The 18499-nt window shown below is 44.7% G+C and overlaps 10 protein-coding genes across 10 annotated transcripts; 5 read left to right on the forward strand and 5 right to left on the reverse strand.

Annotated features, from left to right (window-relative positions):
• Positions 1-2: 2 nt before the first annotated feature.
• VTP01DRAFT_2658 (uncharacterized protein) lies at positions 3-1053 on the reverse strand (the record flags this gene model as incomplete). Its single annotated transcript, XM_069381143.1, has 6 exons — positions 3-218; positions 280-391; positions 447-526; positions 586-712; positions 774-937; positions 1000-1053. 6 exons carry the CDS (start codon positions 1051-1053, stop codon positions 3-5), a joined length of 753 nt encoding a protein of 250 aa, XP_069237434.1.
• Positions 1054-2267: 1214 nt separating this feature from the next.
• On the forward strand, positions 2268-3213 carry VTP01DRAFT_2659 (60S ribosomal eL18 domain-containing protein; the record flags this gene model as incomplete). The annotated part of the gene is made up of 3 exons (XM_069381144.1): positions 2268-2435; positions 2590-2676; positions 2749-3213. The coding sequence occupies 3 exons, from the start codon at positions 2268-2270 to the stop codon at positions 3211-3213; spliced, it is 720 nt and encodes a 239-aa protein (XP_069237435.1).
• A 137-nt stretch (positions 3214-3350) lies between these two features.
• VTP01DRAFT_2660 (uncharacterized protein) lies at positions 3351-4464 on the reverse strand (the record flags this gene model as incomplete). The annotated part of the gene is made up of 8 exons (XM_069381146.1): positions 3351-3391; positions 3452-3525; positions 3587-3613; positions 3681-3790; positions 3856-3978; positions 4048-4119; positions 4199-4249; positions 4303-4464. The coding sequence occupies 8 exons, from the start codon at positions 4462-4464 to the stop codon at positions 3351-3353; spliced, it is 660 nt and encodes a 219-aa protein (XP_069237436.1).
• A 259-nt stretch (positions 4465-4723) lies between these two features.
• On the forward strand, positions 4724-6424 carry VTP01DRAFT_2661 (uncharacterized protein; the record flags this gene model as incomplete). The annotated part of the gene is made up of 9 exons (XM_069381147.1): positions 4724-4794; positions 5433-5516; positions 5641-5691; positions 5735-5803; positions 5858-5880; positions 5947-6090; positions 6155-6186; positions 6249-6306; positions 6378-6424. 9 exons carry the CDS (start codon positions 4724-4726, stop codon positions 6422-6424), a joined length of 579 nt encoding a protein of 192 aa, XP_069237437.1.
• Positions 6425-6570: 146 nt separating this feature from the next.
• On the reverse strand, positions 6571-7563 carry VTP01DRAFT_2662 (uncharacterized protein; the record flags this gene model as incomplete). Its single annotated transcript, XM_069381148.1, has 5 exons — positions 6571-6744; positions 6815-6898; positions 6962-7098; positions 7159-7230; positions 7305-7563. 5 exons carry the CDS (start codon positions 7561-7563, stop codon positions 6571-6573), a joined length of 726 nt encoding a protein of 241 aa, XP_069237438.1.
• Positions 7564-8007: 444 nt separating this feature from the next.
• On the reverse strand, positions 8008-9648 carry VTP01DRAFT_2663 (uncharacterized protein; the record flags this gene model as incomplete). Its single annotated transcript, XM_069381149.1, has 1 exon — positions 8008-9648. One exon carries the CDS (start codon positions 9646-9648, stop codon positions 8008-8010), a length of 1641 nt encoding a protein of 546 aa, XP_069237439.1.
• A 497-nt stretch (positions 9649-10145) lies between these two features.
• VTP01DRAFT_2664 (uncharacterized protein) lies at positions 10146-11276 on the reverse strand (the record flags this gene model as incomplete). Its single annotated transcript, XM_069381150.1, has 6 exons — positions 10146-10387; positions 10447-10617; positions 10683-10935; positions 11004-11061; positions 11120-11174; positions 11222-11276. The coding sequence occupies 6 exons, from the start codon at positions 11274-11276 to the stop codon at positions 10146-10148; spliced, it is 834 nt and encodes a 277-aa protein (XP_069237440.1).
• A 44-nt stretch (positions 11277-11320) lies between these two features.
• Positions 11321-12027, forward strand: VTP01DRAFT_2665 (uncharacterized protein; the record flags this gene model as incomplete). The annotated part of the gene is made up of 4 exons (XM_069381151.1): positions 11321-11548; positions 11603-11745; positions 11823-11843; positions 11895-12027. 4 exons carry the CDS (start codon positions 11321-11323, stop codon positions 12025-12027), a joined length of 525 nt encoding a protein of 174 aa, XP_069237441.1.
• Positions 12028-12485: 458 nt separating this feature from the next.
• Positions 12486-13730, forward strand: VTP01DRAFT_2666 (uncharacterized protein; the record flags this gene model as incomplete). Its single annotated transcript, XM_069381152.1, has 6 exons — positions 12486-12589; positions 12638-12797; positions 12872-13031; positions 13122-13193; positions 13243-13325; positions 13458-13730. 6 exons carry the CDS (start codon positions 12486-12488, stop codon positions 13728-13730), a joined length of 852 nt encoding a protein of 283 aa, XP_069237442.1.
• A 1760-nt stretch (positions 13731-15490) lies between these two features.
• On the forward strand, positions 15491-18393 carry VTP01DRAFT_2667 (uncharacterized protein; the record flags this gene model as incomplete). The annotated part of the gene is made up of 9 exons (XM_069381153.1): positions 15491-15533; positions 15598-15647; positions 15702-15930; positions 16005-16735; positions 16806-17411; positions 17477-17573; positions 17639-17668; positions 17735-17827; positions 17888-18393. The coding sequence occupies 9 exons, from the start codon at positions 15491-15493 to the stop codon at positions 18391-18393; spliced, it is 2385 nt and encodes a 794-aa protein (XP_069237443.1).
• Between the last annotated feature and the right edge of the window lie 106 nt (positions 18394-18499).

An 18499-nucleotide genomic window follows, 5' to 3' on the forward strand; every position in this document is an offset into this window, starting at 1 on the left:
CCCTACATCGGCTCTCTTACAGCACTACGTTCATCGCTTGTCATGTTACTATCTTTTGTATTATCCTCCTCCTGGTCTTTATCATTATCGTCATCGTCGTCCTCCCCTTGCCCTGATTGTCGAGAATCATTTTCGTCTGGAATAGTAAATAAACTCGGTGGTATCAACTCGTGCTTTCTTGAAAGCAGTGCAAATCGTTCGTAGAGCGAGGTTTCATTCTGGTAAACGTCGTGTAGTTAGTAGAGTGCAATAAAGAACTTGTAGTCAAAGCAATCGTACTTCGAAGGACTGGTATATTTCTCTGTGATGAAAATACGCATGCGCGAATATACGGTATAACCGTCGTGCAATAGACTGAAAGTGCTTCAAAGATGGCTCTGGAATTGAGATTCTGCGCAGAAGGAGTATTCAGTAATATATCCAAAAGTTAGTTGATCCGTTGTTACCTGCTTGGAAAATACTTTGAATTGTTGAGCAGCATTGAAGCACCATCCAAAGTATGAATGATATAATCGATTGCCGGGCACTAATGAATACTGTTAGATCATACCCAGTGATATCCCAATTCGAAGGACTATCTGTTACCGACTGGGTGGATGGATGTGCCGCGCACAGATAGAGCCATCCATCCGCTTTCATTTCTGGACAGTTCTCCTTTGTACAGTCAATTTCCAGAGCAACCACGAGCTGCGACAGCTCGAGACATACTTGTCTAAAATATGCGTATACAATGTGAGCACAAACGGCGACCGTTTTTATGAGTACCAGCTCACCTCAGGTGCTCAAACTGCCATACTTCACTCTCCACACCTTCGGGGACAGCGACAATGCGTTCAACATTAGTATGATCGGTCCTGATGAGCTGCTGCAAGTACTCTTGCACCGCAAAGGAGGAATCGAGTTCTTCCAAAGATTCAAATGGCCACGCGAAAGCTGACTACAGATGGCAGAGTTTGAATACGAGACGAACTTCGAGCGAGCAGAATGCGTGTAGCATACTTCTAGGCGACTTCCAGGATACAAGCGACGCATTACTGGTGGTTGTGTTGTCATATCGAGCTTGCAGTTAACAGTTGCCCCTGAAGAGATAGGCGATCAGTCATTTGCTGCCTCCGTGTCGTGAAGATAATTCCCCGCTCGCATGATTTTGATGTCGAGGGAAAAGAGGAATCAAATGCTCTTTTTGACATATAGTTAGTTGGAATCAATCTAATTATTGTCTAGGCGTTACATACAATATTTCTCGAAAGCGACAAGAAAGGTTTCTAATAATAATTACCCTAACGAATCACCACAGGTACACACTAAGAGTCGCCTAAGTATTATCTTGGTAGCATAGATTATTGGTGACATCAAAAGTAAAAAGCAAATCCTGTTCTTCTCTTTCGACATGTTTTACTCAGAGTTCGGGCAGCACACACAACTTTGGTTGGGTTAGCCCCTACAAGCTGTGAATTTTATACGCTTTGATATGTGCTCTAGTACCAGAGATGCTTGTATGCAACGGAAGCTCTTGAAATATCTCAAACATTTGTTGAGCCGTTGGTAACTCCATAGTACTTGTTGCCTCCCAGACCACTATTGTTTCAGGCTATTGTTGCAAAAAATGCTATTACCATGGATACCGTACGTCATTGTCAGGTATCATCATTAGTTCAAATGATCGAAATCGAAACTAAAGAAGACAATGGGCATTCATTGTATGGATGTGATTTTATAGATGGAGTAGGAGGTATCGTCTGTAGTAGAACGATTTACAAGCGGTACATGCAGTCTACAAGTGCTTGAATTTGGTCATGGATCCGCATATTACAATTCAGAAGCATGATAAAATATCATAGCGGCCATTGCCAAGATACGACAGTTAAAAAAATGCGGCTAGCAGGAATTCCTGGTCACTATATCCCAGGAAATATTGTAGATGACTTGAAGAGCGCAGTAGTGTCGACCGTGTACATGATAGAGGTCAAGAACGTGTCTCAAACGATTCCGGTATTTTCTCGGATCCCTTGCATTCGACATATCAGGTCAACTTCAAGTATGGAGAAGGTTGACAAGGATAAAATCGTGGAAACTTTAGGGACTGTGCAGACCCGGTGTTTATTATGTACCCATAGCAACCTGCGCAAAGGAAAAAGACGAGTTTAGTACATCGCAAGACGAAAGTGTTACGTATAACTTTTTAAGTCATATGGAAGATTTTAGTCGCGCAATACAGCGTAAACGTGCTCATGAATAGGATCAAATTGATTTTTAGATAACCTCTGATGGAAGTTCGAAGCTGCTTGTTGGTGATTATCATATCACGGAAATATGTTAATTTCGGTTGTTTGGCTTCGGGCGGGAGGAATTTCGGCACTTTGAACGGCCGATCCCTTTCTGGGCAGTTGCCATGGGCACGGTGGCAGGCCCTCTTTTTGGTCATAGCTGCAATGGTATGTAGCCAGGACAAACGATGTGAACAAGAATGGATGGATGGAAGAGCTTGATGGTGGATGAATGATGCTTGATATGAGATGGATGGATTTCTGGGAGTAATGGCGGGCTTGGTTACCAGGCAACGAAATTTCTGACATTGCGATCATGTAGGGTATTGATCTGAAGCGTCACCACGTAAAGAACAGCAACCGAACGGCTCCCAAGTCGGAAAACGTGTACCAACTCTTGTTGGTCAAGGTACGATTGTTGGACATTTGACAGATTTAGAGGAGACAGCGCATTCTAAATATACACTCAAATGTCGAATAGTTGTACCGCTTCCTTGCCCGCAGAACCGACGCCGACTTCAACAAGGTCGTCTTGAAGCGTTTGTTTATGTCTCGCATCAACCGCCCACCTGTTTCTCTTTCGCGTCTTGCTAAATACGCCAACGCTAACAACGCAAACAAGACCTTTGTTGTCGTTGGCACCGTCACTGACGACAGCCGTCTTCTCGAAGTTCCCAAGCTTTCTCTCGCTGCTTTGCGCGTCACCAAGACTGCCAAGGCTCGCATCTTGAAGGCCGGCGGTGAGGTTCTTACTCTTGACCAGCTTGCTCTCCGCGCCCCTACCGGCTCCAACACCGTCTTGATCCGCGGCTCCAAGAACTCCCGCGAGGCTGTCAAGCACTTTGGCTTTGGCCCCCACAAGAACAAGAAGCCCTATGTCCGCTCCAAGGGCCGCAAGTTCGAGCGTGCTCGTGGTAAGCGCGCAAGCCGTGGTTTCAAGGTTTAAAGCTGTCAATAAAACATCCATTGCCTGTTGCACTCCATTCATACACACATATGCATATATCATTTTTAATTGGATTGAACAGCAAAGAGATAATCATTCGATCTTGCATAAATAATACTAGTATCTATCGTAGCTGCTTATTTCTTCTGCTTCTTCTTAGGGTTCTCTTCTTCCTCATCTACGAACAGGAATCAGCTCTTCCAGACTCCTTATTGCTCCCTTCAATAAATATTGTTACCTTCATCCTCATCTTCGGAACCGAGCTCAATCTCATCAGCATCTTCGTCCTCATCCTCGTTGTTTTGGTAGGATCTGGTCATCCAGTGTTAGAATATGCTACAATATTTAAGTTATCGTCCTGTAGACTACTTACTCGACGGCAGCAGGGAAGATCTCCTCGCTTGAAATTCCAAAAAGGAGCAGCGTCAGATCTACTGTACGTGTGACAGATAGTTTATCCAATTTACCTGAGCATAATACCGGGGATGATAGAGTCATCTTCGAACCACTGCAAAAAGGAAGCAGTAAAGTCGTCATCCTCCTCTTCACCAGCCTTGCGCTTCTTGGCGTTAGGAGCCTTTAGATATTGTTAAAGATCAGTCTATGAAGCCCCATCCAACATCGTCCTCTATTTAAAATTACCTTGCCAGAGTGGTAATCGATGGTAGACTTGCTCAAGACCTTTCCACTGTTGCCATCTTCCTGGTCGATTTCGAACTCCTTGGTCAAGGTCTCGTTCTTGAAAGTGTCGTTCTTCTTGAAGGTCTGTTTGTATGACAACGTGAGACATGTTTCTATAAAAAATGCTCTCGATACGCGATATTGAAAACTTACAGCGGTGACCTTGCGATAGTTGGGTCTGTTTTCATCGTACTCGACGTGGAAATCGGTCAAGTTTTCAAGAGCCTGGTGGTGATGAAACATGCGTTAGGAGGCAACGCGTCATTTTCTTTTTCATGCATCTTTTACAGCCGTGATACATTACATCGACATCGTTTTCCGAGGGCTCAGCACCAAACATGGCACTGTTGCCAATCTACAAGCACGATCAGTTTTTGGTTTCTTTCAAGCAATAGCTGAAAGACTTACAGCGTGGGTCCAAAAGTTGGGGATCTTCTTGACAACCTCGCGACGCTTGTTCCATACAGGCGTCATGAGCTTACGAGTGTAAGCTTCGATTTGGGCGGAAACCTTTTCGGTTTCCTCGTTAATCTCGTTAAGCTCCTTGAGGATAGATTCGTCCAAAGACATTTCTGATGAGTTTTAGAAAGAAAACAAAAAGTGTAAAGCAAGCAGTTGGACGCGAGACTTTTTTTCTCTTTCAGCCACTTGGCTGTGACGCGAGATGAAGTTTCATGCAGCTGCTCGGCTGACATTTTCTCGCTCAGCTTGCTCCAAAATTTCCCCAAACCAAGCGCTGCGCGAAATTGATAACCAAGGTCAACGGATGATATCGCTAAAGAGTATGGACTTGGAGCTACTAAATTCCAAAGTTTTGGTAGGGTAATGTATGGCAGCAAGTGAAGGCGCGAAATCTTCGTATTACCGCTTGGGACCGAATCCGATAAGCAATGACTGCAGGTATGCGGCCGGTTTCCGACAAAACCATGCTTGGAATGAACTTGAACCTTAAAAGAAACTAGTGCATGTGATCGAAAAGGGCTATAGTTTTCGAATGGCGCATGTCGATATGCTAAGGTTTCTATACCAGAAATTGGCTCACTTGGAACTTTTCCTATAGCAAAACTGAGGGAAAGTTCGATAAATGCCCACCCGTGTACTATCCGAGAGTCCTATTTTGAAAAGACTGATGATGAAAGAATGTACCAACACTCTTGATCTTCCAAAAAGGCTTACTTCTGCTGAGCAAGGACCCGACTCTACCAATACGAGCGAATCAATAAACCGTTGTCAAGGATACCATACAAGGCGCAATAATCCATGTAACAATCATAGCAGCCTTATAGTTTAGCAACCATATGATAGATCTCAAGGACAGTCGCTTCACCTCCATTACACGCAGTACTAAACAATGCTCGAATTCACTTCTTTCGCGTTCGTTCTTTGAAGAGATACTGTAATGATGCTATTCGACATGGGGGCTATAATTGATAGAAAATGATAGCCATGGATTAATAAATAGTATAGATTGTTTACCGTAGAAATCCATCGTAGCCTCTGTGGAAAACGCACAGATCTTCTGAACCGCTGGCACGCAGGGCACCAAGATCGGAGAGCAGAGTCGGACCATTCCACCTTGCTTTCCCAAAGGACAACACTTTAAAACATGGCAGGACTAAGAAGTAAGTAATGGAAGTGGCCAACGGCATCGCTGATTCCCACGAATAAAGAGGGATTCACGAACGTTTCCAAGATTGCAGTGTCCATGAATGAAGAGCTCCTAGACTGACACTTTGTATTTTCTAGCGTAGGTGGATCGCGTAGAATGACTCTAGTTGCTGCCAAGAGCAGCGTTGAGTTGGTCGTTGTAGAACTGACAAGGATATAATCATGGTACTAGTATCATTGCCCTGGCATTTGTGCTTGCTATAGGATTCCTTCTGGTTATTCTATCATGCGCCCTCTACTAGTAAGTGAGAGATAGTTGGCAATGCCGGTCGATTCTGAACTAATTTCCTATCAGTAACTGGTGGCCACTCTTAGTGGGTAAAGTATAATACTTCCCAACTTATTTGCATCGAACAGAGGATAAATTTACATTTTGAATCCTAGTCGCAACATACGTATTGGCGCCGTTACCAAATGCTCTGTGCGCACGATGTGCAGGGGAAGACGATCTCATGTCGGATTACAACAGCAGTGGAATTACCGATGCAGGACACTTTATTACGGGCATGTTTATCGTCACAGGGTTCTGTAAGTTTGGCGATTACGATTCCTAAGCTATAAAAAAATACTTGCTCACATGTCGTTCTGTCAGGCCTGCCTTTTGTTCTCGCACACGCCGAAGCCGTAAGTCAAATGATGTAAGCATTAGTTCATCCAGAAACTGAAAAAAGAAATGCTGCCCGAAGATCACTGTACCTGCAATGATTATGAGCATTGCGGGTGGTATCCTTGTGTATGGAACCAGTAAGTTGATATATCCTACGATACAAAAAAGGAATTGGGCTCAGCGTTGGCTAATGATCTATGCGATGCAGTCATAACGTATACCCACTTTTTCGCCAAAGACAACGATGACTATTGAACATTCTTCTGTGATGGACATGGAAATTTTTGTGTGTATATAGATATAGTGTATGGAAATCTCTTTTTTTTACCTCTGTCGCAACGTAAAAGAAGTTAAGATCTTTCTTTATCTGCTAGCTAGTTTATTCAAATGACAATGATATTTCAACAATGGCTGTACTCAACAATGGGTGCTCCAATTTCAGAAATCTCAGGGATCGTGCATTTGAGATCAAACGCCTTGGCGAGTACAATCTTGTATATCTTTTGAACATTGATAGATTCGGCCGTAGAGCAGAAAATAAGCGGCGCCTTCATTGCCCGTGCGTATTTACGTGCCTTGATGGTGAAAAAAGATTGTCAAAGGACGAGTACGGATTGTACAGGGGGAGACAGATGTATTTCATACCTGTCGTGTTATTTCTTCATGGTCTGCATCTGAGAGATTCACAAACTCATCGTACTTTGTACCGACTAGTATCGGGATAGCGCTCTAATTAACGGGGCTGATTAGAAAAAAAAAATAAATGGGTGCATGCAGCAACGTATCGCAAACCTTGTTCAGTCCACGCGCTTGCCTGTACCATTCCTTGATGCTGTTGAGAGTAGACTTGCGAGTCAGATCAAATGTAAAAAGGATGGCAACCGCGTCGTTGCACACTAGAGGTAACATGCTCACAAACTCCTTTTGACCTAACAGCGATGTTGTGAGACGAATACACTCTTTTTTTCGATGATGATGAGTTTGTTTACCACCAAGATCCCATATGCTAAAAGTAATTTCCGTGTTTCGAATCACAACAGATCGTTCCATAAAGTTGACGCCTAGAACATTCGTAAGCTGATCATGCGTTGCAGGAGTACAATCCGATGATGATGTTGATGATGATGATGCGAACCTAATGTTTGGATATACTCTGAATTGAAGTCCCCTTCGGCGTACTTGACCATCAAACTCGTTTTTCCAATGTTTGTGTCGCCAACTATTCCCGTCTTTATAATGTAGCTGTATGTGATCATATGAGTCCAAGGCTTTCTCGAATATGTTGCTCTTTGCGCAGACCTATCCTTTGGCTTTCCCATCGCCACTGGAGTTGTTTTTGACGACGACGTAGATGTATAGGATTCGTGAGAAGGCGAAGCTGGTCGAGAGGCCATCGTAATCAGGACAGAAGAAACGAGCAGGAAGAGAAAAAAGGAAGGAAAACAACACGGTCATATTTGATGATGAAAAAACGAGAAACAATGAATTCATGCGTAGGTCCGCAAATGCAGACAAAGAGACATTTTTCTGCGTCACACGCCCTTCCATTTCATCAAGCATTTTATTTTTGATTTCATCCATCTTTCTTTCTTCAACTGCTCAACTTTTAGTGCGCTGTCCACGAGACGCTAGCATTTTTATTCAGCAAGTAACGAATTTATTTCCAAAAAATCATAGGGTGGGTAAGATCATAACAAAGAGTGGGAGCTAAGAAGGATAAAAAGGTAAAAAGGGAATGGGAATGGTACTAAGAAAAAGATGACATACAATGCACTGTAACGCTAAAGCGCATAGGAGAGGAGGAGCGCGATGAAATACAATTCATACTTTACCGCTGTTTAGCGGCGCTGCTTCGAAAACGCCGGACTCGCCTCAATTAAGTTGTCAACATGGTCCAAGAATTCTTGTATGCCTTTAAAGTACTCTGGTCCAAATATATCATCGTATATTGCTTCCCCGATATCCTGTTCAATTTCTGCTCTGCGCCCATCGTCGTCGACGTCGGTGGTGGTTGCTGAAGATGGTTCTTCATCTATCGCGTCGTCGTACAAGACAATTTCTTCGATTTTAAAGAGTTCGCTCTCGTCCTCTACGCCGACTTGCCAGAGCACATAGCGTGCGAGTTGCCTTGCAGATTGTATCGTGGAAGAGGAAGGCAGAAGCACACGTATCTCGCTACCGACGACTTGTACTTCATATTCGCCGTTCATCTGTAGTTGCTGCAGCAGTGCGATGACCTGTACAAGATGCATTTGATATGCTTCTCCTACAGAACGCAGAGAGCCGATAAAGGTGGAATCGAGTCGTCGATTGCTTGGTATACATTCCCAGAAAGCTGAGCTGTCCAAATTTATTGAAAGGCACAATCTCTTGACGTGGCGTTTGTTAGAAGAAGTCGATATTTTGTCTTTTGACGTTGAAGGTGGAGCTTTCAGTCGACTAGAATGCCAATGCCGGACAGACTGTTTTCTTTGAGACCCAGAGCGCTCAGCTGCATAGAAACCAGAAAGATCGTCGTGACGCACATAGTCCAATGGCTGAACATACTTTTCCTTTTTGTATCCAGAGAAATCAGAGCTGCGACGAAGACGACGGCATTTCTGCGCGTTTGCGTTTTCTCCGGTGGCAACCGAAACGCGTCGGACAAGTCCTGGGCAACGATGCTCGGCGTCCTGGATCAATTCGAACATTCCTTTGTTGCTTTCATCGTTTGGAAATAGCTGGCGTTTGCGAGAGCTGGATTTGTCGTCGTCGTCGTCGTCTTCAATATCATCATTTGACGACGTCATACGTTGCTGCTGATTAGACGTCGCGTGACCGTTCGAGCCAATCTTGGTGCCTGCCGGTGAGAAAAAGCGCGAGGATACATGCGAGAAAAGATTGTTAGCTTGTTCGGGAGCGCTCACTCCTGACGATTGCTGAAACAATGTGATGCATGGAGACTTTGCAGTTGAGAACTGGCGGACAGCAAACGGCGTGCGTGCATAGCCGACCATCGTGCAACGATAATGAAAGCCTCCGCCGTGGAAGCCGCCGGCAGCTGCATAAATGCCCTCTTGCGCGCCGATGTTCGTCGTTCCAGCTGCTGCCGTGGTGGTCGTTGCGCCAGATGATACAATCGTTCTAAACTGCTGAGCCGATGATTTGGCCGTAACGCCCGCGAAAGAAAAGTTGTACGTGAACGGGTGAACGATGCTGGGCGCTGAAAACACCTTGACTATCGGAACACGCTGTTGAAGGGCTTTAAGTAATCTTTGCTGTTCTTGCTCGGCAATGCGATATAAAGTTGGCGCCTTGGGATGCCTGTGGCCAAAAGAGGCGATTGCTTGCAGAGAATTTGGGATATATTTGTAATGGGTGGCATGGCTAAATTTAACGGTAATGCTAGAGGGATGCTGTTGCATCAGCTCGGCTACCTTGTTCTCCAGGTAGTGCCGAAGCTGAAACAACGGCGAAAATAACTTGGCAGGGCGTAGCATTTTCTAAATACTCATGCTGCGTGGGGCCAAGTAGTAAAGGTGGTGGGACAGGGAAACTGCTGCGAATGTCCTTGTGAGGCCCGAACATCACGAATGCCTAACGGAGTTGCCATTTTAGAACAAAATGTTAGTTCCAACGTCCTTTTTGGGGTAGAATGATTCAGAAACGCCCATGCAATTGCTATCATTGACTGGATATTGCTCAAATGATTCCATTCCATTGCAATATTTTGTGTTTGTTTCATGTAATAATAAAAAAGACCCATATAGTATCCATTGAATGAACCGCATGGCATTGATACTCTTATGACAAAAACTATTGTTTTGGACTTGCAAACGTTAGAATACATAGAAACGCGAGAGACCAAGAGGAAGAGAGATACTGTATTCTTTATACATTTATCAATAGTTTGAAGATATGAGCCTCGGGAATGCCTCATCGTCATCCAAATAATGCCAATGCACCACCACTGTATAGACCTTCTAGATAGCGATTATTACATCCCTTTAGCAAGGTTTTCTATCCCTTCAACGTCGAAAATTCCTTTCAGTCCTGGTTTCTCTAACGCTGCTATTATGGCCTGGGCAACCGTATCCACGTGCAACGGATGAGTCGTCAAGCTTGCGCCTAGAGGTAAGCTCTCCAATTCTTTTGCTACAGGCTTTGTTACAAAATTCGCTAACTGGATTGCTGTTGCCAGGGGCGTGGTGGCCATTCTATCTTGGCTGTACATAACCCCTTTGTGAATAAGTCAGTAAATAGATATAACTATGCTGTTTTCAAGACGTTTTGCTTGCCTGGCCGTAACACAATAGATCGGAATTCTGGGCGAGAGAAGAGATATTGCTCTGCCTGCTGTTTAGAGCTGAAGTAACGTGGATTGATGAGGGGGAAAACGTCAGAAGCTGAAATGTATACAAATGCGTCGATGGTTGGTAACTTGGCTGCCTCCTGAGCTAACGTGATGGCTAAAAATTAACTGTCGTGTTAAGATACTTGAGAGAATTTCAAATTCTTTCCATTGTTTTTATACCGGTATCCCTATTGATCATTTCAAACGTAGGTCGCTGCTCTTCTTTCAAAGGATTGCCCCGATCACGCATGCCAACGGCCTCCTTTGCCAGGCTACCGAGCCCGCAGGCAAGGTCGGATAAGCTCTTTGCACCAACTACCTTTTTGTAGTTGAGCTCGGAAATCATTCCCACAGTGTGCACAATATCGGTAACATTCTCTAGCAAGTGTTTGTACGTGGATGGCTCTAGACTGTTGCCGGATGCCCATTGCACCTAAGGAACATGTGTCATTCCAATGGGAACCAATCGCCTGCATTCCCAGCTAGCTCTGCTGTCTGTACCTCTTCTGCCCAGCGAGGTTTGACATCAGACTTGAAGCTATCTGGTTCTCCTCGTCGACTGTTGTACTTATTGTTACTTTTATGCAAGCAGTCCTTCTTTTGAATGTGGAACGAACCTGAGACTGACGGTTTCCCAGCCTTTTGCCACGGAATGCTTGCAAACACTCGACCCTGGAAATGTTTAGCTACGCGTCAAGTACAACAGCACGCAAACTTACCAAGGAGTCCGGTGCCGCCAACTACAAGTAGCTTTCTAGTCAGAGCTTGAGACATAATCGCGCGACGGGCATCATGCAACTGCGCAGCGAACGAAATTAATGCAAATTTCATCAAGCCACCCATCACCCAAGAAAGACATTCCGCTATGGTACGATTATGCGTTGCCAAATGAGCGAAACCCCAAAAGTAAGCTGTTTATAAGAATTCCGCTACTGTTCCAATTTACGATCTTTTCTCAGAAAAGTGACAAGAATGCTGCAATGGAAGAGTTTTGGGAAAGAAACAACAATTTTGTACAAAGTGCTGTGAATTATGAGGCAGAGAAAGTATGTCTACTGCTGATGTTTGCTGAATTTTATGACTTATCTCTCGCATAATAGTTGGCATTCCGTGCTGTACTGGCGAGTGAAGTGACATCAGGTCGAGAATCGTTGCTTGGTAAGAGACAGCGAAATAATATCGAGGTTCAAGAACGCACTAGCTGCACTGTGCGAGGAGAGGTGACAGAAGAAGGTAATTTAATGTATATGAATTGCTGTATCTGACAGCTATTAGAATTATCCCTCTGGAAAGAATGGATAAGATTTCTCTCCGCACCAGAAAATGCTTGCATGATCTCAGGTTATTTGAGAAATGGCAGTTAAAATTTTCTTAGTAATTGGTTCATTATAGTCCAGAGAAGCATAACGTGTTTTGGTGCAGAAAAGCCGTGCGCCAAAGAGCATGTCTGCCACACGCTTTATTTGAGCAGTTGCAAAAGGAAATCGAAAACGAAATTTGCGCACAGGAAACCGCCTTTGATTAGCCGATGTTTTCAGAAATTTACAGATGCCGTGCTTAATCCCGTAAGTTACAAGTTGTGATATAGGCAGAGTCAAAGGAAACAGACAGCAAGTCGGTGAGACGTTGATGTATTTGAAAGAATAAAAGATCAGTTGTCTAACTATTTCTCGTACGGACTCTATTTAAAAGCTTTCCTTGTAGGATGCGTACGGAAGACGGACTAACGGTTAGCCATGTTCTGTTAGCAAGAGGATCTGTGGACTGTTCACTAATCTATTGGAGCATCACAGCTTATCACATGTCTGCTGGATATTTAAATGGCGGTCTTTTTACACCATTGTTCCTGGGATTATTATCCGAACAGCAGGATGACAACCGAGATTACTAATTCAACTTACGTGGAAGTATGCTGGAATACGACACAAGTCCAATCCAAACTGTCTGGTGATAACACGTACTTCAATAACGGGATTACATGAAATGAAGAAGGCAGCAACTCGACGATTTCAGGCATATGATACGAATAACTTCGATGATCAGACTGCTTATGAGCAGCAATTTTTGGTTGAGATTCTGGAAATGCTGTAAGTTTACAAGTGTTTGATATTATGCATAAGCTTACAATTTCCAAGTGCAAAAGACGTCTACGATGGGCAAGATTTGTCCGACTCGGAAACATTGCTTAATGACAGTCTCATCTTCTCAGCGCTGAAAGCATGCAGACGCATATTGCGAAACACGTCCTTAGATATCAATTTCATACCAGGCGAAGGGACTTTAACGTCAATGTCGGTACAATTAAACAAGGAGGGTCTGCTGGACGGTCGGACCCAGTATAATACCGACGCGGTTTTCTGCTGCACTAGTTTATCCAACACCTGGCATGGCCACTAACGAAAATCAGCTTCGACCATTTCAAGGGAATGTATGGGGCCCTAGCCGTGATGAAAGCGCTGGCTGATAAGTATCCAACGGCAGATTTTGGAGCGTTCAAAATGCTGAAAGTGCATTTTCTGCACGTTCATAGTTCGTATTTATGGATTGATCAATGTTCAATAATGATGGGGGTGGTACAACAATTAGAACTCCCTCATATTTACAATCATCCTCTGGTAGACTTCATTCTTCGCTCTTCTTATTCCATTAAAAGCACCTACTGTTCCACCTTCCTTTCAAATACTTCACATGGTAAGCCGGCCATTACATAACGTCTAGAATCTCAAATCCATTTCGTCAGGAACTGCGATTCTACATTGGTCGATGTCAAATCCCGAACCGGGATTATACTTAATGATAAAAGGACGTCGTGCGGAATTGCCAGTGAGTCTTGAGCGCAAAGCTGTCGATGTGCTCCCATTTTTACAGTTTCTGCGTGGTTGCTTGATAAGCGGTGATGAAGACTTTGTTGCTTCCTTGCTGCTGATATATATATATATATATACGTCTAAATAGGATTCAACGCATGAGACGATCACAGCGGTTCAAAGGCTGAAAACGAGCCATGAAAGTCAAGTCGCGGCCAAACGCTATACGGAAGAAGTATCAACATCGGGCATCCACCTTTCCAATATAGTTGATCCCCCGATCGTCCGGCTCGTCGAAGGCAAACACAGCAAGTACTGTATATGGCAGAAGAAGGGCCACAAAGTACGCTGGGCTCGCCGTCTTAACTGGCAGTTTCATCAATTTCATATTTTCAAGCTATTGAGATGTATCGGTAGATGAAGATAACCTCTTTCTCCAGAAACCTGTTGCGCTTAACTTCGCTCTTGACTACGGACCAGAGCTGCTCAATAGGGTTGAGCTCAGGGGAGTATGCCGGATGATAAGCACAACGATATCCTTGAGACTTGATGTACTTGACGATATCAACAGCCTTGTGTATAGGGGCATTATTCATTACAAGATAACGACCCTTCATTTCGGGATATTTATCCATCTCACTCATAGTATCCTTCAAAAAGCTAATATAGTGACCAGTAACATTGCCGGTGCTTAAGCATTCAGACTCCTGTCCAGACTTTCCCTTTTTAACAGGCTTAGGTATTCTCAAGTGAACTTTAATTATGCCTGACGCAGAGATTGCACCCAATATAGCGGTCGTCTTTGCTCTCGTAGTAGGCACTGTAACGACTGCGGGAGTATCTTTCTTTGACCAAGCCAATTACGTTTCAAATTAATATGAAAAGCTGACTCATCAAGGAAGACACAGTTGGTCATGAAGTTCATGTCAGTCTTATCGCGTTCAGTAGCCCACTCATAACGCTCCTTGATCTTCACCTCACTATTTCTTTCTACAGACTGGAAGTGTGCCTATTTGATCGAAAGATTCCACTGCGTTCTCATGAAGTTGTGTACAGTGCCTCGCGAGACTTTGAGTCTTTCGAGCTTGTGCATCAAATGCTCTGTCACTTGCTCTACAACTGCGGAAGGATTCTCGTCAGTAAAGTATGTAAGGGCTTTTTGTGTTCCTCTGTCAGAACGTGTTTACAACCTCTGTTTTTGCCATTCTCAAAAATACTGTCAGGACATTCTTCATACTATTTGGCCCATCTCTGCGCTGTGCGAACATGGATCTCCAACAGCTTGGCAGCAGCTGAAGCACTCAAGCACTTATCAAACTTCAGCTTGAAAAATCTAGCCTTCTCCTGATCAGTGTAAAGTGTATAAACTCGCTTCTCAGACAATTCTTTCATAAAAGAATCCTCATTTCTAGGCTTTTCCATTTGCATAGCTTTAGGACGACTAGCTCTTTCTGGAGGTTTATTTTGAAGGTACCCGAGTATGGGAACTAACTGTTTCGAGAGCATATAGCTCTAGCTCCTGGTCGACAATGGAGTCCATAGGCTCAGGTTTATCATGTTCATCAACAACATGCCCTTGCCCGTCTTCGTAAAAAATTGTACGCTCATTTTGAAGCAGTAATGTAGTTAAAAGGAGAAAAAAGGGAAAAGCAACTGATTTTTCGTACCAACGACATCATTGTTTCGAATAATTGTCGGCTATGGTACGATTATGCGTTGCTACTCACCAGCGATTGTATTCTCGTTTTCTCATCATTCCCTGCCATGCTCGCATATTCTTTATTTTCTTTCCGACAATCTCATCGTCTGCGATACTTTTCACCGTGTAATTCTAGATACCCAAGAATTTAAGCTCCCTGTAGCCTGGCTTGAGATATGCATATAAGCTCGGAGCTGGAATGAAGAGATGCGCGTGAGGAATCCGCAGCAGCGTACAGCCGAGCGCCGGATATGTCTCCACGATGACGGGAGAAATAACGTCAAAAACGTGTTAACAGACGGTTGAATGAATAAGAAAAATTGGGCCGCGGAAGACATACTCAGTAGATGATGGATCCCCCGCGCAACCCTCTTTAGGAATTTCTGCCCTTTCAGATAGCGCTTCGGGCTTAATGGGAGGGATTGCTGACAAAGAAATAGATAAGGGAAAATGTACGTATATATATCCCTCTTTTGTCGCTCATGACAACCAATGACGACAACAGGCTAATGGAAGAAGTAGAAGGTGGCGCTTGATAATCCCAGTTTTGCAATTGGGGGTGACTAAAGTCGACTGTGTTTTGACTAAGGATCTGGGGTATCGCCCACTGAAAGAATGGACGTTCACGATCACTTTACGGTACTACATATATTGGCGTCGTATGCCTTCGGCTGCTGTAACTTTGAATTTTAGGTGCGGGCCGTAGTAGTGGGTTTAGCGCTCGGTACCATCATGTGCTTTTCCAACATGTATTTTGGCTTGCAAACCGGATGGATATCGATGATGTCGCTGCAAGCATCGCTTTTGGGCTACGCTGTTTTTAAGCCATTTGAAAAGAGACTCCGGCGTCCGTTCGGTCGTGTAGAGAATGTCGTGCTCCAGACGACAGCTGTCGCCACTGCAACCATGCCGCTGGCCGCAGGTATGCGCTATCCATCCAGAACGCTAGGTTGTACACGAGAACCTAACGGTCACTGATCGCTTATTCGCACAAAGGCTTCGTCGGCATTATACCTGCTCTTGGCTTGTTGACGACGGAAGACAGTCCGACTGGCCCCATAACGTTGTCGGTTTGGGAGATGGTCTTCTGGTCTTTAGGCGTGGCCTTCTTTGGTGTCTTTTTTGCAGTACCTTTAAGGAAACAGACAATCATCCGCGAAAAGTTACGGTTTCCGTCTGGAACGGCGACCGCAGAAATGATCTCCCTTCTACATCAACAACAGCGGCAAGCGGATGGTGGAGAGGCCGCGCGTCTACGACTACGCCGAAAATCTAGATCGTCAAGAAGACCAACTTCAGAGGATAGTCCGTTGCTGTCTGGTTCGACAGCGGAACACACTGCTTATTCTTCGCCATCCTCCTCATCCATCTCAATCTCTTCTTCTGCAGCTCCAAATGATCGAAACAGCATATCTTCTCCTCCTCCGCCCCCGACTTCGGATAATCAATCGTCTGTCGCCCTGGCTACGATATCCCACCATTCCGATCGGACCGCCAGTCAAGGACGATCCGATGGATCTGCTGCCAACGAGGCATGGAGCTTAAAATTGAATGCTCTGCTGGCATCTTTCGGCGTGTCATCTCTTTACACGTTACTCTCATATTTCTTTCCGATCATATATAACCTTCCGCTTTTCAACTGGCTCACTTTCAACCTGATCGACTTTGCCGCTTGGGAGTGGTACTTCTCGCCAAGTCTTAGCTACATAGGACAGGGTATCATCATGGTGAGTAATAGAGTTTGGGTAACATGCTCATGGGACGCGCTGACGATTTCTCACATATGCACGTTGGCAGGGTCTACCAACCACCTTATCTATGCTTCTTGGTTGCATTGTCGGCTGGGGAATACTGTCACCTGTAGCCAAATACGCCGGCTGGGCTCCTGGACCCGTATCCGATTGGAAGACGGGATCGAAGGGCTGGATCTTGTGGATATCACTCGGTGTAATGATTGCCGAGTCTGTAGTTTCGCTGAGCATAGTTGCTATCAGATCCGTTTCCAAGTACATCCAAGGCAACAGTGCTCTGGAAAAGACGGCGTATCAACGAGTCAGGTCAGGACGCAGCAGACAGACTTCATTCGCCTCTGCCAGCAACGACGACGAGGAAGAGGCTGCAAGTTTAGCGGCAGAAAGTGAAATCGAGCAAGAATGGAGCGATACAGAGGAAGGACGCGGCGCAATCCGTGAACCGGAGCAGGATGCGCCTCCAGACCAGCTCGTCAAGCCAAAGACTACCGTCGTTGGCCTGATAGCATCGACGATTTTATGCATCATTGCTGTGACAATAGTGTTTGGCACTGATATTATCCCGATACCCATGAGCATTCTCGCAGTAGTGGTGGCCATGTTCCTCAGCGTCCTAGCTGTTCGAGCATTAGGACAAACGGACTTGAATCCGGTAAGCTTGTAAAACAGATGATGTATACCCGTTTCGGATTGTTGTTCATTTACATATTGGTCAAGGTGAGCGGCATCGGTAAAGTGAGCCAAGTTATCTTTGCACTCGTGATGCCTGGTGGCATCGCAGCCAATTTGATCGCTGGCGGTATCGCCGAAGCAGGTGAAGATCTTGCGAGTGATCAAAATAGGATATATCTTTTTATCCTAATATGGGTTTACTTGTAGGTGCTCAGCAAGCAGGCGATCTTATGCAAGGTACAAAAAAGGGATAACGTTTACCATTATGTCTTTTTTTTTACTCAATCCTGGTTTTTGCTATAGACTTGAAAACAGGCCATCTCCTGGGAGCATCCCCGAAAGCACAGTTTTACGGCCAACTGATTGGTTCGCTGTTCAGTGCATTCGTGGCGACAGGTAAGGACAAACATATATCGAATTTCGTGCCATGGTTCGCTAACTGGACTCCTCCTTCAGGTGCTTATCGATTGTACACCATCGTGTACCAGATCCCAGGACCAGAATTTCCTGTGCCGACTGCACATGTATGGCTGGATATGTCTCGTTTAGTGAATGGCCAACCGCTGCCAGCTCACGTCACCGAATTCGTGCTTGCTTTTTCGTTGCTATTTGCTGTATTCGTCCTTCTCAAGGAATTGGACGAACATAGAAAGGATGAAGGATGGCGCCGATATATTCCTCAAGGGATCGCATTTGCTATCGGCATGTACAATCCGCCCAACTTTACACTTGCTCGAGTCATCGGCGGTTTTCTCGGTCACGCTTGGAACAAATACTGCGATGCGCAGCAGGAAAGTTCTTCAAGACGAGTCGAATCTAAACTGGATGCATTCTTTTCACGCTATCGTCGGGCGGTTGGGAAAGTTCTTATCATCATTGTTGCAAGCGGTTTTGTTTTGGGAGAAGGCACGTTTTCCATCGTCAACATGGTCCTGCGCGCTTTCAATGTACCTCATTACTAGATTAAATGTAGAATAGTAAATAAACTACTTCTTTGTATATCGATCACACCATAGTTCAATCGATGAAAATGCGAAATTTCTGTTTACAGCTAATATGCACAAGTAT

This window comes from Rhizomucor pusillus, assembly GCF_041956525.1.
Source record: "Rhizomucor pusillus strain CBS 183.67 unplaced genomic scaffold VTP01scaffold_13, whole genome shotgun sequence".
Lineage (NCBI taxonomy): Eukaryota > Fungi > Mucoromycota > Mucoromycetes > Mucorales > Lichtheimiaceae > Rhizomucor > Rhizomucor pusillus.